At 49.8% G+C, this 18,638-nt stretch overlaps 2 protein-coding genes across 5 annotated transcripts; both read left to right on the top strand.

Annotated features, from left to right (window-relative positions):
* The first annotated feature begins 555 nt into the window (after positions 1-555).
* MRPL20 (mitochondrial ribosomal protein L20) lies at positions 556-4,152 on the top strand. The gene is made up of 4 exons (XM_038159876.1): positions 556-1,150; positions 2,247-2,357; positions 2,623-2,700; positions 3,573-4,152. Exons 1-4 carry the CDS (start codon positions 1,064-1,066, stop codon positions 3,747-3,749), a joined length of 453 nt encoding a protein of 150 aa, XP_038015804.1. The 5' UTR covers positions 556-1,063; the 3' UTR covers positions 3,750-4,152.
* A 943-nt stretch (positions 4,153-5,095) lies between these two features.
* On the top strand, positions 5,096-14,029 carry CCNL2 (cyclin L2). 4 transcript variants are annotated; one of them, XM_038159872.1, is made up of 11 exons: positions 5,096-5,471; positions 6,247-6,321; positions 6,603-6,712; positions 6,956-7,076; positions 8,556-8,620; positions 11,428-11,527; positions 11,616-11,720; positions 11,920-12,061; positions 12,720-12,837; positions 12,919-13,011; positions 13,527-14,029. In XM_038159872.1, the coding sequence occupies exons 1-11, from the start codon at positions 5,202-5,204 to the stop codon at positions 13,879-13,881; spliced, it is 1,554 nt and encodes a 517-aa protein (XP_038015800.1). In that variant the 5' UTR covers positions 5,096-5,201; the 3' UTR covers positions 13,882-14,029. The 4 variants fall into 4 exon arrangements, with proteins under 4 accessions (XP_038015800.1, XP_038015803.1, XP_038015802.1 ...); XM_038159875.1 differs by lacking the exons at positions 5,096-5,471; positions 6,247-6,321; positions 6,603-6,712; positions 6,956-7,076 and adding an exon at positions 9,375-9,488 and having other exon boundaries at positions 8,264-8,620; XM_038159874.1 differs by lacking the exons at positions 5,096-5,471; positions 6,247-6,321; positions 6,603-6,712; positions 6,956-7,076 and having other exon boundaries at positions 8,264-9,488.
* Positions 14,030-18,638: the final 4,609 nt, after the last annotated feature.

The raw sequence follows: 18,638 nt of genomic DNA, 5'->3' as shown, positions 1-18,638 counted from the left end.
GCTCAGGATATTCTGTGATTCCACGGCTGCCCTCGGGCTGGGACAGAGGATGCCCAGCACGGGGAAAAGCCACTGTGCTGCGGGAGAGGAGCCGGGGCAGACCCGGGAAAGGGGCCGGGAAAAGGGCTGGGGACTGGAGGAAGGGCAAGGGGAGGGAGGATCGGGAGAAGGGGGAAGGGCTGGAGGAAGGGCTGGAAGAACGACTGGGAAGGATCTGGGGAAGGACCGGAGCAAGGACCGGGAAGGTTCGGGGGATGGACCGGGGGAAGTACCGGGGAAAGGACCGGGGGAAGAACCGGGGGAAAGGCTGGAAGAAGGAGCGGAGGAAGGACTAGAGAAAGGACCGGGAAGGCTCGGGGGAAGGATCACAGGAAAATACGGGGGAAGCACAGGAGGAAGAACCGGGGGAAGGACCGGAGGAAGGACCGGGAAGGCTGGGGGACAGGATCAGAGGAAGCTCCGGGGGAAGGTCCCAAGGAAGCTCCGGGAAGGCTCGGGGGCAGGATCAGAGGAAGAACCAGGCAGGCTCGGGGACAGGATCAGGGGAAGAACCAGGCAGGCTCGGGGACAGGATCAGGGGAAGAACCGGGGGAAGGTCCCAAGGAAGCTCCGGGAACGCTCGGGGACAGGATCAGGGGAAGAACCGGGAAAAGGTCCCAAGGAAGCTCCGGGAACGCTCGGGAGCAGGCTCAGAGGAAGCTCCGGGAACGCTCGGGACCAGGCTCAGAGGAAGCTCCGGGAACGCTCGGGAGCAGGCTCAGAGGAAGCTCCGGGCAGGCTCGGGGACAGGATCAGAGACAGCAGCGGGGACAGGATCAGAGGAAGAACCGGGGGAAGGTCCCAAGGAAGCTCCGGGAACGCTCGGGAGAGGCTCAGAGGAAGCAGCGGGGGCAGGATCAGAGGAAGCTCCGGGAACGCTCGGGAGCAGGCTCAGGGAAGCCCAGCCGGGCTCGGGCAGGCTCCGGGAGGACCGGGCGGGCCCGGGTGCCGCCCCGGAAGGAAAGCAGGCGGACAGGCAGGCGGACGGGCAGGCGGGCGGACAGGCAGGCGCCGTGCCGCAGCCATGGTGGTGCTGAGCGCGGCGCGCTGGGTGCGCAGCCGCCTCTCGGATCGCTTCTGGAGGGTGCAGGAGGTGCTCAAGTACGCGCGGGTGAGTGCGGGGTCCCCGCCTGTCCCCGCATCCCCTGTGCCCCGGGCAGGCTCCCGAAGCCGGGGTGCCCCGGGCTGGAGCGGGCTTGGAGCAGCGGGAGGGGGCCCTGCCCGCCGCAGGGCTGGCACTGGCTGGCACTGGGTGGCACTGGGTGGCACTGGGTGGCACTGGGTGGCACTGGCTGGCACTGGGTGGCACTGGGTGCGCCCGGAGCTCCCTCTCCCACCCCAACCACCCTGTGCGCTTCTCGGGCTAGAAAGTGATCTGCTGCTGGTTGTGTTTCCTTCTTGAGTGCTTTTTGTTTGTTTTACTGGGCAGAGAAGCTGGGGGGGAAAAATAACCTTGTTCTCGAGTGCATTTTGCATTTTTTTGCGTTTTGGGTTTCTGCTGGAGTTCAAGCTACTGTGCTGAACCTTTCTCAAGGGCATCCTAGGCAGTATGATAAAATTCTTTAAATTACATCCTGCTGTAATACTGAGATAGAAAAAGTCGAAGGAAGTGAGAATATTTTGGTTTTGCAGCAGTTATTTCTGCTGCAGCACTGCCTACATTTTCCTGTGTTGTGTTAGATGGATGTTCTGTGCTGTTAGATGGATGTCAGAGAACAAATTTAATTTTTTTTCCTGTTTAATAATTTATTTTCTTCCTGTTTGATAAATGTTCCTGCCCCATCCCTGTGTGCATACATTCACAACAGAGGGGAGCTGAGGAATGAGAATAAATAAGTGAATTCAGGGCTGGGTGAGAGCACTGCCCATGACTTTGTGATTGCCTTTCCCACAGAACCACGGCCCAAAGTGAGGCCTGGTTTTGCCTCTGCTGAACTGAGATTTTCCCACCCTGCTCCAACTCCTCAGCTTCAGGTTTTTGGTGATAAAAATTACATTTCCTTGCTGTTCTGGTATTATATTCCATACATTTCCACGATAAAAACCAAGCAAAGAATATTTTCATTATGTGCCAGCTGATGGCTGTGGGGTTGCTTGTGAATGGTTCAGTGATCCTTATTATGCAGAGCTGCGAATGCAAATGAGCTTTATTAGTGTTATATATTTAAATCTAAGTGAATAAGACCATCCTGGGGTTTTTTTTGCAGCATTTTCGTGGCAGGAAGAACCGCTGCTACAAGCTGGCAGTGAGGAGCGTCCGCAGGGCTTTCGTGAAGTCCACCAAGGCCAGGAGGGAGAAGAAGAGATTCCTCAGAGCGGTAAAGAGCAAAACGTTGGGTGGAAACATCAAAACGGGGGCAAGGCAGAAGCGAAACAGCTGCTTTTCTTACTCTTGGGGGTTTTCTTTTAAAACACTGGGTGAGAAATAGGAATTTTAAGCAGCGTTTTCTTGTGGGTCCCTTCCAGCTCAGGATATTCCATGAAAAATGTTATTTTTATTTAATAAGTGTGAGCAGAGCAGCGTGGCAAAGGGTTTATTTTCAAGTGTTTTATCATGCACTATATCGATTTTTGCACCTTCAGCTCTGGATCACGAGGATTGAAGCAGCTTCCCTTGAACATGGTTTGAAGTACCCAGCCTTCATAAGCAACCTGGTCAAGGTAAGGATGTTGTTTGGAGGATAATTACTCACTAATTAGAGTGATGAAAGGCTCGTGAAAGCAGTTTCATCCACTTCAGGAACTAAGTTTTGCCCTAAACTATTTCTCTTCCCTTTTATCCTGGTGAGCTTTACCTCCTGTTCTCTCCCCAAAACATAGGAATGAGATTTTTAAAGTGCTTTTTTGTGGGCATTCAGTGACAGCTGCTTTTCTTTTAATTAAATTTAAAAATACAAAGCTTGTGTTAGCAAAAAAAAAAACAAAACAAACCAGAAACCTAAGAAATCCTTATTCTTTTCACTATAATTGTAATTTGGTGGGTGTGGAACATGCAGAAACTTGGTGTCATTGTCCCTTGTTTTTAAAACATGCTGGAAATTTGTTTCAGTGTGGTGCTTCTGTTTAATTAATTAAACAGATGCCATGGATTAACCTGGAACACGTGGCCTTAAGGCAAAATTAGAGATTTTTCTCCAGTTCTTGGTTTCTACCAGAAAAACTGTAGAGAAAATCAGGAAATCATTTTTACATGGTGGGTTAATGAGACATGCATGGCCAGGGAGTGTCTGACAGTCTTTAACAGCTCCAGATTGCACAGGGTAGAAAAAAGTTAATCTGCTTTAAGACCTCAGGTCTTAAGCCTTAAGAGTGTTTAATCATACTTAATGAAGGGTGTTTATATAAACAGTTACGAGTGTTCATTATATTTAATGAAGTGTTCGTTATATTTAATAAAATAAACAAATTTAATTTTATTTAATAATAAAATTTTACTACAAAATCTGTTTAATTTAAATATATTTAAAACTAAGCATTGCAGTGCTTGTTGCTAAAAATCACAGTCCTTAACCAACAATTTTTCTTGACTTTAGTCCCAGGTGGAGCTGAACAGGAAAGTTCTGGCTGACTTGGCAATTTATGAGCCAAAGACATTCAAGTCCCTGGCAGCTTTAGCCCAGAGGAGGAGACAGGAAGGGTTCCTGGCTGCCCTGGGAGATGGAAAAGAACCAGAGGGGATATTTTCACGTATTGTGCACCACCACTATTGATACCAGAGTCTGTGTGGATGTTTCGGAAGCAGGGATTTGATTGTGAAGCAAACCTGCTGTGGGACTGCTGCTGAAATGGAAAATGTGGAACAAATCCTCTGAGGATCGTGTGGGTGTGAAGCTTCCCCTTGATGGCTCTTTCCCTGCGTCGTTGTCACTGAAACCTGTTAAATTAAAAGCACATTTCAAGGTTAGCAGTCAGGCCGCACGGCGACTTAATAAAGGTATTTTTTTGGTAACTGCTAGTAGAAAAAAAACTTAATTTGTGTGGTGAATTCTGAATGGGGAGAACGCAGCTGGGATGGGGGGAAATGTTGACCCTCACACATGGAGCCTGGGAGTTAAGGATACACATAGTCTGTACTTTTAAGTATTTAATAAAGAGATTTTTATTGAAAACTGCCATGGGGAAACAATTTGTGTTAATTTTGACCCTTCATTGGGAAAATACAGCTGGGAGATGAAGGGCAGGCAGGATGCCGACCCTCACACACAACCCGTGTTAAGGACACACATAAGAACTTAATAAAAGTAAATTTTTGGTAATTGCTGTGGAGAAACAATATTTGTGGTGAATTTTGGAGCTGCACAGCAAAGAACCAGCCCGGAGCATGAGGGAGATGCCAGCCCTCAGACACGAACGCCAACAGCCCTCAGGTGAAGGACAGACACAGCCTGTTCTGTTAAGGACTTCATAATAAACATATTTTTGTTGCTAACTGCTACAGGGAAACAATTTTTTGTTGTGAAATTCTAGCGCTGCACGGGGAAAACCCAACCAGGGTGAGGGGAGCAGCATGTCGGCCCTCACACACGAACCTCGGCAGGCCTCACGCTAAGGACACACTCTGTGTAGTTTTCTAGAGAGTTAACAAAGATACTTAATTCAGTGAGCGCATAGTGTGGTTTTTTTAGGGAGTTAACAAAGATACTTAACTCAGCACATAGTGTGGTTTTTTTAGGGAGGTAACAAAGATATTGAACTCGGTGAGGGCATAGTGTGGTTTTTTTAGGGAGGTGACAAAGATATTGAACTCGGTGAGGGCATAGTGTGGTTTTTTTAGGGCGGTAACAAAGATATTGAACTCGGTGAGCGCATAGTGCGGTTTTTTTAGGGAGGTGACAAAGATATTGAGCTCGGTGAGCGCACAGTGTGTTTTTTTAAGGACTTAACAAAGACATTTAACTCGGTGAGCGCGATGCCCGAAGCTCCTCACGCTCGTCCCGGGGCGGCCCCGGCTCTGAGGGCTCTGAGGGCGCCCCGGCCCCGCCCTGTCCGGATTCCCGGCCTCTGCGTCACCGCGCCGCGCGCGGCCCGGGCGGCGTCGTGCGTCACGGCCTCTCAGCCAATCAGCGGCCGCGGTCCCGTCGCGCTCGGCCAATCGGCGTCGGGCGGATGCTGGTGGGGGAAGGAGAAGGAGCGCGGAGCCAGCGAGGCGGCGGCGGCACAAAATGGCGGCGGCGGCAGCAGGCGGCGGCCCCGCGGGCCCTCAGGCGGCCGGCGCGGCTCCCGCCCCGGTACCGGGTCCCGGCGCGGTGCTGATCGGCGACCGGCTGTATTCGGGCGTGCTGATTACCCTGGAGAACTGCCTGCTGCCCGAGCACACGCTGCGCTTCACGCCGTCCATGAGCAGCGGCCTAGACCCCGACACCGAGACCGAGCTGCGCGTCACCGGCTGCGAGCTCATCCAGGCGGCCGGGATCCTGCTGCGGCTGCCGCAGGTGGGGCTGGGCGGGGAGGGGAGTGGGCCAGGACTCAGCCGAGTCATTCTTTGTGCGGGCCCCGGTCTCCCGGTTAGCGGGCGGGCAGGCCCCGGGGCCGCCCCGCAGTTACCGGCCGGGCAGGCCGCGGGGCCGCCCGGTGCTCGGGGGTCGTTCCGGGCCGCTCCGGCCTTCCCCGGCCGCTGGCTGCCGGAAGCGGGTGATGTCAGCGCCTTCCTGCGCCGCCCCCGTGCGAGGATTGTGCAAAGGCGGATTTCTTAAGGCTCCCTCGGAGCCCTGGTGACCTCGGGAAGGTTTTTGTTTCCCCGGAGAACTTCGGGCCAAGCAGCCTCGTTGTTCTCTGAGCTTAAAACTTTCCAGGCAGCTTCCAGCTCCCGAGCATTAGCGTATTCAAATGTATGCAAATGATGACGCGATTAGATTGCTCCTCACTTTCCACGCCCAAAGAGCAAATATTTTTCTGACGTAGTTTCACAACTTTGAATTTTATAGACTTTTTAGATTTTTCTTGGTTGTTTTTTTAATTATTAATTTAATAACTTGGAGCGTATTTTCACATTTTTTATAAAAGGAAATTGGGGGTTGCTGTAATTGACTTGTAGGCAGTATTGAAAGCATTGGTAACATGTTGGGCAATTTAATTACTTTCGCAATTGTTGGTTTTTTTTAGATACCATTGAACTTTCTCCCATGCTTAGTTGATTTTCTGGGTCTTTATTAAAATTTCTCTTTGGAATTGGTCGTTTTGTTCACGGGTGATTATCTCTGGTTTTAGGTGGCTATGGCTACAGGACAGGTGTTATTCCAGCGTTTCTTTTATACCAAGTCTTTTGTGAAGCATTCCATGGAGGTAAGAAGGACATTAAATGACATTTGTTGCCATTTTTATCTTCTGATCTCTCTTGGCAAGCTGTTATCTGAGATGTGATCAGTGTTAGGAACTAGTCTGGAGTTTATAGTTATATGATTTTACAAAGCTATTTAACAGTGATTTTTGTCAAATATTTGACATTTTCTTATTTTATCACATTTTTTCCCCCTCATTATCCATCCTTAAGCTGCTGGAGGAGCTTGATTCGAACTGGAAATGAAACATTGTATAAAATATTGTGTTTTATGCTCGTTTTTCAGCACGTTTCCATGGCCTGTGTCCATCTGGCATCCAAGATTGAGGAAGCCCCCAGACGCATCCGGGACGTGATCAATGTGTTCCATCGCCTCAGACACCTGAGGGAGAAAAAGTAAGCTGAGAATTCAGAGTTACCCAAACTATCTGTGCTGTGTTTGAATTATTAAACTTCACAGCATCATTCCCTTTTTTATAAATCAAAAAGTATTTTGAGGGGATCTCATGAAGCGAGCTGACGTGTTTTAATAAATAAATTGTTTTAATGTTATAAATAATGATTTTTTTTAAATTTTTACACAACTCAACCTGAGTTTCCTCGAGATGATCACCTGGTGAGTTTGACCTTGTCTTGCAGAAAACCCGTGCCTCTCATACTGGATCAAGAATATGTCAACTTGAAGAATCAAATAATTAAGGCAGAACGAAGAGTGCTGAAGGAGTTGGGATTTTGTGTTCACGTGAAGCACCCTCATAAGGTTTGTACTTCATAAATTCACTGCCCAACCAACGTTTCACGTTCTGTAAAGCTTTGAGGAGGCTGCCTGGAAGCTCTGTGGACTGCTCGTGATGTCAGTGAATTCAGTGAGATTAGTTTCTTACCATCCTGATGTTTTCTTTCTCATTTAAGAGACTCTTACTAATTGCTCTCGTATCACTGCTGAGTGACGGCGAGGTGGCTGCAGGTGCTCAGTATTCCTGGAAGGCAGATTGGATCAGTAGGTAGCTTTGGTGTGCTAGAAAACATCACCTCAACTTAGATCCCCCAAGCAGGGAGGAGTTTGGAGGCCTGGGGTTGTGGTGGTCGCTGTCGTAACACGACGCGAAAAGACGACACGGACACTGCTGCTCTCCAGGTGAACAAAAAGAGGGACCTTTATTTTCTGACTCCAACATTTATAGTCTTCCAGAAGTGACAGTGGATTGGAGGGTGACAGTGCCGCCTCTCCAATGACACTGGCCAGACCAAGAGTCCATCAATTCTCTCCTCCTCCATGAAAGAGTGCAAAACATAAGTAGTTTACAGAACTGCGTGTGAGAAAGTTTGTTACAAGAATGCAAACATCAGAAGGCTTAGCAAAGTCTTAAAAAATCAGGGTGACAGTGGCTCCTGCTGGGAGCGTGCTGAGGTGTTAAAGGTCTGTGACAGTTTGGAGGGCGTTAAAACCACGCTCGGGCTCGGCCAGAGCCGAGGCAAGGCTCGATATAAAAGTAACAAGTGTCAGAGAGGGTGATACTTGAAAGATACAATTGCCTCAAATGTTTAAATTGTGCCTTTACTGTATTTCTGTGCCAGCACAATTTGGGATCTTGCTCTTTCCTGCTCTAGAAAACTCCTGTTCAGAGCTGCCTTTTTGAGCTTCTTGACATTGAGAATTTCCTGTTGTCGCCCACCCCAGAGGGCAGCTGTAGTTTGTTCATGGGGTGAATTCTGCCATCATTCTTCCTCTCTGCAGCCTTGTTTTCCTTCCAAGCTCGAGGAAAACCCCTCAGAGCTGAACAAACCGTGGCACAGTGTTAGGTCTGTTCTCTGCAAGCACTGCCAGCTTCCCTCTCTGCTGATTGCACTCAGCAGCTTTTCCTCCCCAGGCTGCAGCTAAAAAAGGGTTTGTGAGGTTTGTGAGAGAATCCAAATCCATCCACAAAAATGCCTAAATGAAAATCCATCCACAAAAATGCTTAAATGAAAATCCATCCACAAAAATGCCTAAATGAAAATCCATCCCCAAAAATGCCTAAATCAAGCCCAGGTGGAGACAAGGCCTGGCTGAGTAGCGGGACAGAAGGGCTCGGAAGGTCAGAGCTGGTGTGGATAAACACTGGGGATGGTGCAAACACTTGATGTGGAGTGCTTTAGGCCTTGAAAGAGGATCACAGATGCCTCATGGATGTCCCTCTGAAATAAGCAGGTGGCTCTCCAGATGCTTGTTAATAACTCAATGACCCATATCTTCCAGATAATCGTTATGTACCTTCAGGTATTAGAATGTGAACGTAACCAACACCTGGTCCAGACCTCATGGTAAGTTGATTTTCTTTGTTCTAAGAGACCAGAAGGGGCAGTAGCAGAAATATGTCACTTGAGGCACTGGGCAGCATTGCTCAGCAGTGCTTGGGGCCACCCCAGACAGCTCCACTGTCCTTGGTGTGCCCCAAACTACTTCCCAAATGTTGAGCGGCCTCTTAAGTTTGAGGCACTGTTTTAATGGTAAGGTAGCTTTCCACCCTGACTTCTCACTTCCCTCCTCTCTGCTCTCACTTTCCAGCTGAAGGGAAAAGGTTGGGGAGGGTTTAGAGTTGTTCCCTTGGGTTCTTCTTCAGGGAAAGCTCGGGTGTCATTCAGGTTCCCAGTGCTGGGAAATGGCTTTTCCCAGGGCCTGAGTTTGATTGCAGGTGTATCTAAAGCTCAGCACAGATAAATTTCTTTTCTCTATGTGGATAAAGCAAGATGTCAGCTGCTAAGACTGGATAGATGGATAGCCTGGATTCATATTTGCCAAGAAATGTTCTCTGCCTTATTGCTGTCATTTAATAAATATTTGCTCGGGGGTGGGAAGCTTCTGTAAAATTCCATGTCTTAACCTTTACCAAATAATGCTTTTAGAAACCACAACGCTTTTTTTAACAATACCAATGGTCTAAAAAAAAAAAACCAACAAAAAACCACCTTTAGTGAATCCAAAGACCATATTTCTGCTGACTGAACTGTCTGGTACTGTGAGCTGTGTGTAGAGAACCAGTTTTGACTTTTCTTTTCTGTACTCTTTTGATCAAAGGGTAGCCTCTGAGGGTAAGTGACTAAGACTTCTCCTCTGCTGCCCATGGTGCAGGGATAGCTGCCGTCTTCAGTCAACCCAAAGCTCTCCAAAGAGAAGGCTGGCTCTAGACAGGTGGTATATACATGATAGTAGAGTAACTGGCCAACTGCTTCTTGTGCTTCTATTTTTATTTTTTTTTTCACTCTGCATTTTTTCATTGTTTGTATATTTGATAACCTGAGCGTTGAAGTTTTTGAGGTTTGGGTTTGTTGGGGTTTTTTTAATGTTCTATTTCTCTTAACTGTTATAATGTGGTGTTTTTCTTACATGATAAAGTGAATTAAGGCGGGGTTTAAATCTTTAAAAGGGATGAATTCACAACAAAAAAATGAATAGTTTGAAAGATAACTTTTGAGATAATTGTAAGTAAAAAAACTAGTAGATGTGTGAAGCTTGGAGACAAAATGTGATATTTAGAGCCACTTGCCAGAAGCATTGCATGGAGCAGTGCAGTGGGAGTGCTGGACTGCCGGGAGTCTGCTGGTCATGGAAGGAGGGCAGGGGCAGGGAGGGAATTCTGCAGTGGGGAAAGGGCTCAGATGTTACAATAACTCATCTCTGTGCTCGTGTTTGCTGCCTGCAGTACCCACAGACTGGTGGGTATCCAGTAGAGTTGGTTTTTGAAACGTGCATTTTTACCACATGACCTTTTTCTGAAGCTGTTGTGACAAGGATTCATTTCCTCCTGAGTCTGACTGAGCCCACAGGGAAGATGTGCAGAGGCCAGACTCGGAAGCTGGCGTGGTTCTCAATTTGGCAAATGACAAAACAAAGCCTTGTAGCTTCCAGATGCTCCAAGTCAACCTTTCCTCTGTCACTCCTTTGGCCAGAAGGTTTGTGCTCTCTTTCTAGTGGGACAGCAGCAGGTTTAGAAGTTCCTTTCTCCCAGAAAGATGAGCTGATGGTCAGTGTTGCTTTTTTTGGGGCAGCAGTTGCTGTTTGAACAAGAACTGAGGGCAGCTGGGAGTTGGAAACTCCTGGGATTGCAATCTCTGTCCTTGTAAACCTTCAGGTGCCTGCCCTGTGGTCTCTGCTCTGGATATCCTGGGGGTCAGTGAATCCTTGTATACTGGGTGCCCACGTGGTTAATTATTACCTTAAAGTATTATTTAAAGGACTTTTATTATGTCTGGTTTTAGTTTTTCTCATCTGATATTTGATTGACGTGTGTGCTCTCAAGTCTAGATCTTCTAAAGCACATCAGCTGACAGCTTCACAGGAGTTTACTTTGTGTATTTAAGATTTAACAACATAATGCTTAATTGTACTGACTGGAATATGTGCAATATTTTACAGTTTTCTCATTCTGTGAATGTTCATTTTAAGCAACCTTACTGAAATGGGACAATTTGGAAACCTTATTTCATGTGCCAAAGAGGAGATCTGCCTGAATACTGACTGTTCTCCTGAACTGATGTTCCCAAACACCCTGCTTTCTCCTATGGCTGACTTTTTGCATCAAAAAGAATTCTGTTCTGGATGGAAATGGACCCTTAAATCCCACTGGACGTCGACCTGTGCTGAAGAGGATTGCATTTCACGGGAGAACTGCTCCAGGAGCTGCAGCTTTTGCCAGAAACCTGGTTCTGCCCTATTGCAGGGGGACATGTGAACCTAAAGTTCTATAACTTGAGTATTTCTGAGCACACTGTATGTTGTCCTGATGAAAAGAACTTGTTTATTGCATGAGAGCAGGCCAGTAGAGATCCAGCAGCAAAAGTCAAGTTAAAATTGGTTCTCTTCTCACCACTGAATTTTCAGCAGTCAGACTTTGTTTCTGTCACACGTCCCTCCCCTTGAGGGATTTAATTTAGTTATTCCTTTTATTTTTTCTTTTAGTAAAATCATTCAGCTTCTCTTTAGATTTACAGGAATATAATGTTGAAGTCTAGTAACTGAATGCAGAAAGAAATAGCCCTTGTAGAAGTAAAACCAAGTGAAAAACCCCCAAAAAAAAGATCCCCAAAGAGCTTTGCGGTGCCTTGCAACGTCCTGCTCTCCTGTTTTTCAGGAACTACATGAACGACAGCCTGAGAACAGATGTCTTTGTGAGGTTCCAGCCAGAAAGCATCGCCTGTGCCTGCATTTACCTGGCAGCCAGGACACTGGAGGTGAGCCACACTGCCGTGCATTTGGGGTTTTTCCCAAGCTCTTTTAACAGGAGGAGAAATCTGAGCTTTGTCTCTCTCTCCCTTTCAGATCCCTCTTCCAAATCGCCCACATTGGTTTTTACTGTTTGGAGCGACCGAGGAAGAAATTCAAGAAATCTGCTTAAAAATCTTGCAGCTCTACACGAGGAAAAAGGTTTGGTTCTTTTTTCATGTTGGGAGCCCTCGGTGAAGGCTGCAGCTCAGAGCAGGGGTTGGAAACTTGGAGCTTGTTTAAAACCACAGCTGCAAGCCTGGGAGTGAACAAAGAGCAGTCACTGTCTGGGACTCCTTGGATTTTCATTCCCCTCCCTGGAAGTTCAGTTCTCACAAGCAGTGCTCCTGTGTGTTCACAGGTGGATTTATCTGATCTGGAAAGTAAAATAGAAAAGAAGAAATTGGCTATTGAAGAGGCAAAAGCACAGGCTAAAGGTCTGGTACCTGAGGGAGTTCCAAGCTTGGATAACACATCGGGATTTTCCCCTATCCCAAAAAATGGTAAATAGTGGATAACTCATTTTTAATAACTCTTTCACATCTTTCACGTATATTTACCCTTTTGGGAAGCATTTACAAGTGTGGTTTGGACTTTGCTGGGGATTTGTTTAAGATGGCTTCTGGCACTACTCAGCTGGCAGGGTTTGAATAGCAATGTAACTTTGTGATTCCTTGAATCAGATAAAAGCTAAAATCAAATTAGTCTGAAATTAAGACTAGTTTAAACCCATATAGGCCAGGGGCTTGCTTTTATGTGGATTTGGCAAGAAATCCTTGCCACTGGCATGTTGTGCTGAAGCAATATTGCAGCAGAGCTGCTCTGGCATTTCGGGATGTTGGCTGAGGAATTTGTTGGTTAAAGTTTCCAGTCTGGTGCGGTCTCGCCGAGAAATTCACCATCTTCCTCCCCAGTTTACCTTTCAAACAACGCTGAATAATTGGCAAGGAAAGGAGGGTGGTTTTCTGCCTTTTCTTGCAGTGACTTCAATGCTTTGGCAGAAACGTTTCAGATGAATTTCTGCCTTCTGTGAACTTGTTGAGATCTGCTGTGTGTGCAGAGCCCAGCCGTGCTGCTCTGGTTGGTGCACACTGCGGGTGAGGGAGCCTCAAATCCTTTCAGGTACTTTTCCAGAGAGGTAACAAAGGCTTCTTCTTGCAGAGTCTCCAAAAGAGGTGAAAGGAAATAAACCTTCACCCCTACCTGTGCAGGCCATGAAGAATGCTAAAAGGAAAACGGAGGGAGCCAAGAGAACCAGCTCCAACAGCCCAGTAAATGGGTAAGGTTTAGAAGGAAGCAGCTGATTTTTATCCCGTGAGTGCTTAAAACAAAATCACTGAGTGTTCTTTGTGTCTGGCAGCGTCCAGAAAGGAAGAGAGAGCAGGAGTCGAAGTGGAAGCAGAGATCAGAGTTACTCCAGGTCACCATCGAGGTCTGCGTCCCCTAAGCACAGGTAGGGTGTGCTCCCAGTCCCTCCCAGTCCTTCCCAGTCCCTCCCAGTGGCAGCTTTGATAGATCCTCCCCAGGAGGCTGAGGGGACCCCGCAGTGTGTGCTGCTCCTTGAGCCCCGCAGTGAGTCCAGCTCTGGCTGTTTGCGGTGCTGCTGCAGCTGGAGTTCCTAAAAATCAGAATTTTTCCTGGAGCCAGATGGAAGTGGAGGACACGAGAGGAGTTCTTGTGGGAGAACAGCAAATGCAGGAGGGTGGCCTCGAAAATTGAAAATGCAGGAGGAAGGCCTCGAAAATTGAAAATGCAGGAGGAAGGCCTTGAAGTTCCAATTATAGAAGGATGTTCTTCAAATTCTAGGAAAAAGCAAAATGGGGAAGGACGTTCTTCAAATTCAGAATGGGGAGGGACATTCTTCAAATTCAAAATAGGGAAGGTGTTAAAATCCAAGACAGCGGCAGACTCTGGAATGAAGCTGTCCAAATCCAAGCAAACCACGTTTCCTCTCCTTCTCTCTTGCAGGAAGAGCGAGAGCTACTCCACGTCGAGCGGCTCCAAGTCGCAGAGCCGCTCGCGGAGCCGCAGCGACTCCCCTCCGCCGCGGCCCTTCAACCACGGCTCGGCCTACAAGGGCTCCAAGGCTCGCGGCTACAAGAAATCCAAGGACTACAAGTACCCGGGGGCGGCGCGCAAGGCGCGCTCCCGCAGCTCGTCCCGCTCGCGCAGCCGCTCCCGCGAGCGCTCCGACCGCTCGGGCAAGTACAAGAAGAAGAGCCACTACTACCGCAACCACCGGCACGAGCGCTCGCGCTCCTACGAGCGCGCCGGGCACCGCTACGACAGAGAGCACCCCGGGCACAGCCGGCACCGCCGGTGAGCGCGGCCCGGGGACGAGCCCGGGGGGTTCCTGCCCGGGGCTGCTCCCGGGGGGTTCCTGCCTGAGGATGATCCCAGGGGGTTCCTGCTGGTGAGCCCTGCCCGGGGTTCCTGCCAGTGAGCCCTGCCTGAGGATGATCCCGGGGGGTTCCTGCCGGTGAGCCCTGTCTGGGGCTGCTCCTGGGGAGTTCCTGCCTGGGAATGCTCCCGGGAGGTTCCTGCCGGTGAGCCCTGCCCAGGGATGCTCCTGGGGGGTTCCTGCCAGGCCAGTGAGCCCTGTCCGGGGCTGCTCCTGGGGGCTTCCTGCCCAGGGATGCTCCCGGGGGGTTCCTGCCGGTTGAGCCCTGCCCGGGGATGCTCCTGGAGGGATTCCTGCCCAGGGATGCTCCTGGGGGGTTCCTGCCGGTAAGCCCTGCCTAAGGATGATCCCAGGGGGTTCCTGCTGGGGCTGCTCCTGGTGGGATTCCTGCCTGGGGATGCTCCTAGGGGGGATTCCTGCTGGTGAGAACCTGGGCTGCTTCCTGAGGATCCTGCTGGGGCTGCTTGCCCAGGGGGATTCCTGCTGGTGAGCCCTTCCTGGGCTGCTCCCAGGGGGATTCCTGCTGGTGAGCCCTGCTGGGGCTGCTCCCCGGGGGATTCCTGCTGGGGCTGCTTCCTGAGGGGATTCCTGAGGCTGCTTCCCAAGGGAATTCCTGCTGGTGAGCCCCAGGGAAGGGAATGCCCACCCAGGGCTGCTTCCTGAGGGATTTCCCTCCAGCAGCCAGGCACAGTTGGTGAGATGGGGCTGCTTCCCTCTGGCAGCACTGGTGAACCAGGGCTGCTTCCCTCAGAATTCCCTCTGCCACCAGAGCTCGTTCCCCGTGGCTTGTGCAGGGTTAATCTGGCTCGTGAACCAGCCCTGGCTTGAGCCAGCAGTTTGTGCTCACCCTGAATCCAAAGGAAAGACTGACAGGGTGGGAGGTGACATCAGGAGTGCCCTGTGGTGTCAGGGGTGTCACTGTCACCCTCCCGCTCCTCAGGATTTCCATCCCCAGAGTTTGGGACTCGCAGCCCTGCCGGCAGCAGCCCCGTGGCCCATCCTTGGAATGCTGTGCCCAGCAGCTCTTCCCTGAGGAACTGGCAAGCTCCTCAGCCCCCCAGGAGTGCTTTGGTGCTATCAACGCCCTCTTTTCATGCTGGCTCGGTGATGTTGTACGGGTGGGAGGTGACTTTTTTTAGACCTGTTGCCTATATTAGGTTCTCTGTGTAAATATATTTTGCAGTGTTCCAGTACAGTATGGGAAAATGGCCTTCCTAGCCTTTACACTTTACCCACAATGTAAATAAGCATTTGTTTAATACAGGTGAAGATATATACAGCAAATTCAAAACTTGAATTCTATCGAAACAAACAAACAACAAAAAAAAAAAGACTTGTGTAGAAAATTCTGATAAATGTGAAAGTATTTAGCTCTGTGCATTGAGAGTAGTATATTTTTATCTGTGCAATGCTGTGTGCGGGCCACCAGCTCAGAAGACGTTTCCTATATATCCATTTGAAGTGGTTGAAAATTCTTTACTCAGGATCTTTGAAGAATTGGTAGTTTGTCAGTCTGCATGCTTGATGAACAGAGCATTTCAACAGCAATTAGCAGAGCCCCACAGCCCAGTAGTATCAGTTCTAGTGGTATATCTGAGCTGTTACTCTCATGCTCCCTAATTTCATTAAAGTATTTGATTTTCTATTACATTCCCTTGAGTTTCTTATGAGCTACACCACTTGTGCCTACTCATAAGGAAAGAAATTGGTGCAAAAGGAAGAGGTTTTTAAACTGTAGTAGATTCAAGACTTGGAATTCAATCCCCGTTCCCTTAAAGGCAGGAATTTTGGGCACCAGACATAAAATTCCCCCAATCCACAAAGATTTGAGGTGGAGAATGCATTTCTGTGACTTCTGGAGTAGCTGGCAGGTCCCAGCTGAGTTTCCTGAGCTGTGTTTGCTCTGAGGCTCCTCCCCTGGACAAGGAGGAAGAGCTGGGCTTGAGGAGAACCCCATCCCTTGGGCTTTGTGCCGCTTCTTGGGGGGTGGAGATGTTGGGGTGGCTGAACAGCTGGGGTGGGTTTGCTGGGATTTTGGGGTGGCTGCACATCTGTGCTGAGACACACCCATCACAGGGGTGGAAATGTTGGGGTGGCTGGAGATTGTGCGGGGTTTGCTGGGACATTGGGGGCTGAACATCTGTGCTGGGACACACCCATCACTGGCGGGTGGAAATGTTGGGGTGGCTAAATACCTGTGCTGGGTTTGCTGGGACATTGGGGGGTGAAAATGTGGTGGCTGAACAGCTGGGGTGGGTTTGCTGGGTTACTGGGGGGTGAAAATGTTGGGGTGGCTGAAGATTGTGCTGGGTTTGCTGGGACACTGAGGGATGAAAAGGGGGTGGCTGAACATCTGGGGTGGGTTTGCTGGGACTTTGGGGGCTGAACATCTGTGCTGGGACACACCCATCACTGGGGTGTGGAAATGTTGTGGTGGCTGAACATCTGGGGTGGGTTTGCTGGGACATTGGGTTGGGTGAACATCAGGTGCGTTTGCTGGGTTACTGGGGGGTGAAAATTTGCTGGGACACTGAGGGATGAAAATGTTGTGGTGGCTGAACATCTGGGGTGGGTTTGCTGGCACATTGGGGGCTGAACATTGTGCTGGGTTTCCTGGGACACTGAGGGGTGAAGATGTTGGGGTGGCTGAACCTCGTGCTGGGTTTCCTGGGACATTGGGAGGTGAAGATGTTGGGGTGGCTGAACCTCGTGCTGGGTTTCCTGGGGCGCTGAGGAATCGGTGCTGCTGCTGAGCAGGGCGGGCTCCCGTGGCTGGAGCTGGCAGAAGTTCACCTGAAACAAAAAGCCCCGCGTGCACCTGTGTGTGTGAACAGCTCCCGGCCCTTCAGGTGAGTTATGGCTTTGTTTTCTCCACCTCTGGTGACTCCAGCGTGGCTCTCAGGGATCAGAAGCTCCCTCAGGTTGGTCTCTGATCTGTCTCTGGTGTTCACCTGTAATTCCTTCTGGAATGTTCTGCTTTGAAGGGACAGCACTGAAACCTGGCTGCTAGAAGAGGCTCCAGGCTTGGCCAGGTGCTGATGCACGTTCCTCAGATAAATCCCACCTGCTCTTTCCTCAGATAAAATCTACCTGCTCTGGCCACCCACCCCATCCTTCCTGGGAAATAATCCTTCATGTTTTCCCAGAAATGGCTCACCCGGCAGTAAATTCACCGTGTCAGAGCTGCAGTTGTGGCAGCAGAGGCTTGGCCCCCAAAGCTTTCCCAGGTGAGAGCCCACAGGATTATTTCCCAGAGGTTGCCAATCCCAGCTTTGCCAACATCCCAAGCACAAAGAGGTCACTAAGCAGTTTTAGGCTTGATGGGGATTTAAAAAATAAAGATTTTTCCAACCCAAAGTGGTGGCAATGCACAAAGGAAATTGTTCTGAGATGAGGGAAGGAAGGGGATGGATTAAATGAAAGCACCTGGGCACAAGGAGTGTTGCTGGAATGGAGCTTTATTTGGAAATAAGACAAAAGCAGGTATCAATCTCCAGGGCAGCCTTGCTGCTGGCTGCCTGCCGCAGCTGCTGAGTGCTCAGGGCTCAGCTTTCCCCCAGCCCGAGGGAACAGGAATCCAGGCTGCTCCAGAAGCCCCTGCTCAGCTCCGCTCACAGCCAGCACTGTGTGAGGCAGGAGAAATGCCTTGGAAGGGTTTTGTCATCTTCATCTCCCCTGGGAATGTGATGGAACATCGAACCTGAGCTAAGCAGCAGCAGTACTTCAATATAAATAAGTCCTGTACATTGTTGGAGCTGTTGCAGGTATTTAGAATTAAATCAACGAAAGGGAAACAAGGCAGACTCAGCAGCTGTTAGTGGTTTTTCCACAGAATTTTTCCAAATTACCAAATCTTTGTTCTTCAGTTTGCCAAGTCCAAGGGCAGAGTCCATCCTTGACCTCTAGAAGGATGAAGAAATTTTAAAAGTGTAGTGGTCTTTGAGGAAGAAAAGAACAATACTATGCTGACAGATGTAACAGATCCTTTAAACCTCCCTGTACGAGTTTCTGCGATAATGAGGTCATTGATCTGGGGAGGCACAGGGATTAGGGTGAGGATGAGCTAAGGGCAGGGTCCTGCGGTGATTTCCAGGACCAGGTCACTGACAGCGAGGAAGGGACAGAAATGTGCCTGGCACACCCTAAAAAGCCTCGGCAGGAACGTGGGGAGTGCAGAAACGGGAGTTGATTCCACCCCTGTTCATGCCCCGCTCAAGAGCCGAATCCTGTCCTTCTGCTGCTCCTGCCTGCTGCGGGAAGCGAGCTCTCCCTGCCCCGACAATGAGGGCCAGAGGGCTCGGGGGCTGCTCTGCGGCCGCCGCTGTCACACGCAGAGCTCCGAAATTGGTGGAACAGGGTTTGGGCACCGGCCGGGAGCGGGACGGGCTCGGGTCCTTGTGGGAGGGGGGAGAGCCAATTCCCCTTCCCCTGGGCGCCCGAAGCTGGGAGGGGGCAAAACAATTCCCCTTTCCGGGCCTTTCTCTCTGTGCCCCGGAGCCGGGCGGGGCAGAGCCAATTCCCCTCTCCCGGCCGTTCTCTCCATGCCCGGAGCCGGGCGGGGCAGAGCTAATTCCCCTTCCCCTGGGCGCTCTCTCCGTGCCCAGAGCTGGGAGGAGGAAAAGCCAATTCCCCTTCCCCTGGGCGCTCTCTCCGTGCCCCGGAGCTGGGAGGGGGCAGAG

The sequence above is a fragment of the Motacilla alba genome, chromosome 21 (assembly GCF_015832195.1).
Source record: "Motacilla alba alba isolate MOTALB_02 chromosome 21, Motacilla_alba_V1.0_pri, whole genome shotgun sequence".
Classification (NCBI taxonomy): Eukaryota; Metazoa; Chordata; class Aves; order Passeriformes; family Motacillidae; genus Motacilla; species Motacilla alba.
This window is presented reverse-complemented; position numbering and strand designations above follow the sequence as displayed.

What these genes read in the sequence shown, in the direction of transcription:
- MRPL20 (XM_038159876.1), top strand. Translation starts at nt 1,064, where the DNA reads ATGGTGGTGCTGAGCGCGGCGCGCTGGGTGCGCAGCCGCCTCTCGGAT. An exon ending in AGGTGCTCAAGTACGCGCGG is followed by an intron (nt 1,151 to 2,246) that starts GTGAGTGCGGGG and finishes TTTTTTTTGCAG; the next exon opens with CATTTTCGTGGCAGGAAGAA. An exon ending in AGAAGAGATTCCTCAGAGCG is followed by an intron (nt 2,358 to 2,622) that starts GTAAAGAGCAAA and finishes TTGCACCTTCAG; the next exon opens with CTCTGGATCACGAGGATTGA.
- CCNL2 (XM_038159872.1), top strand. Translation starts at nt 5,202, where the DNA reads ATGGCGGCGGCGGCAGCAGGCGGCGGCCCCGCGGGCCCTCAGGCGGCC. An exon ending in AGCTCTACACGAGGAAAAAG is followed by an intron (nt 11,721 to 11,919) that starts GTTTGGTTCTTT and finishes GTGTGTTCACAG; the next exon opens with GTGGATTTATCTGATCTGGA. An exon ending in TCCAACAGCCCAGTAAATGG is followed by an intron (nt 12,838 to 12,918) that starts GTAAGGTTTAGA and finishes TGTGTCTGGCAG; the next exon opens with CGTCCAGAAAGGAAGAGAGA.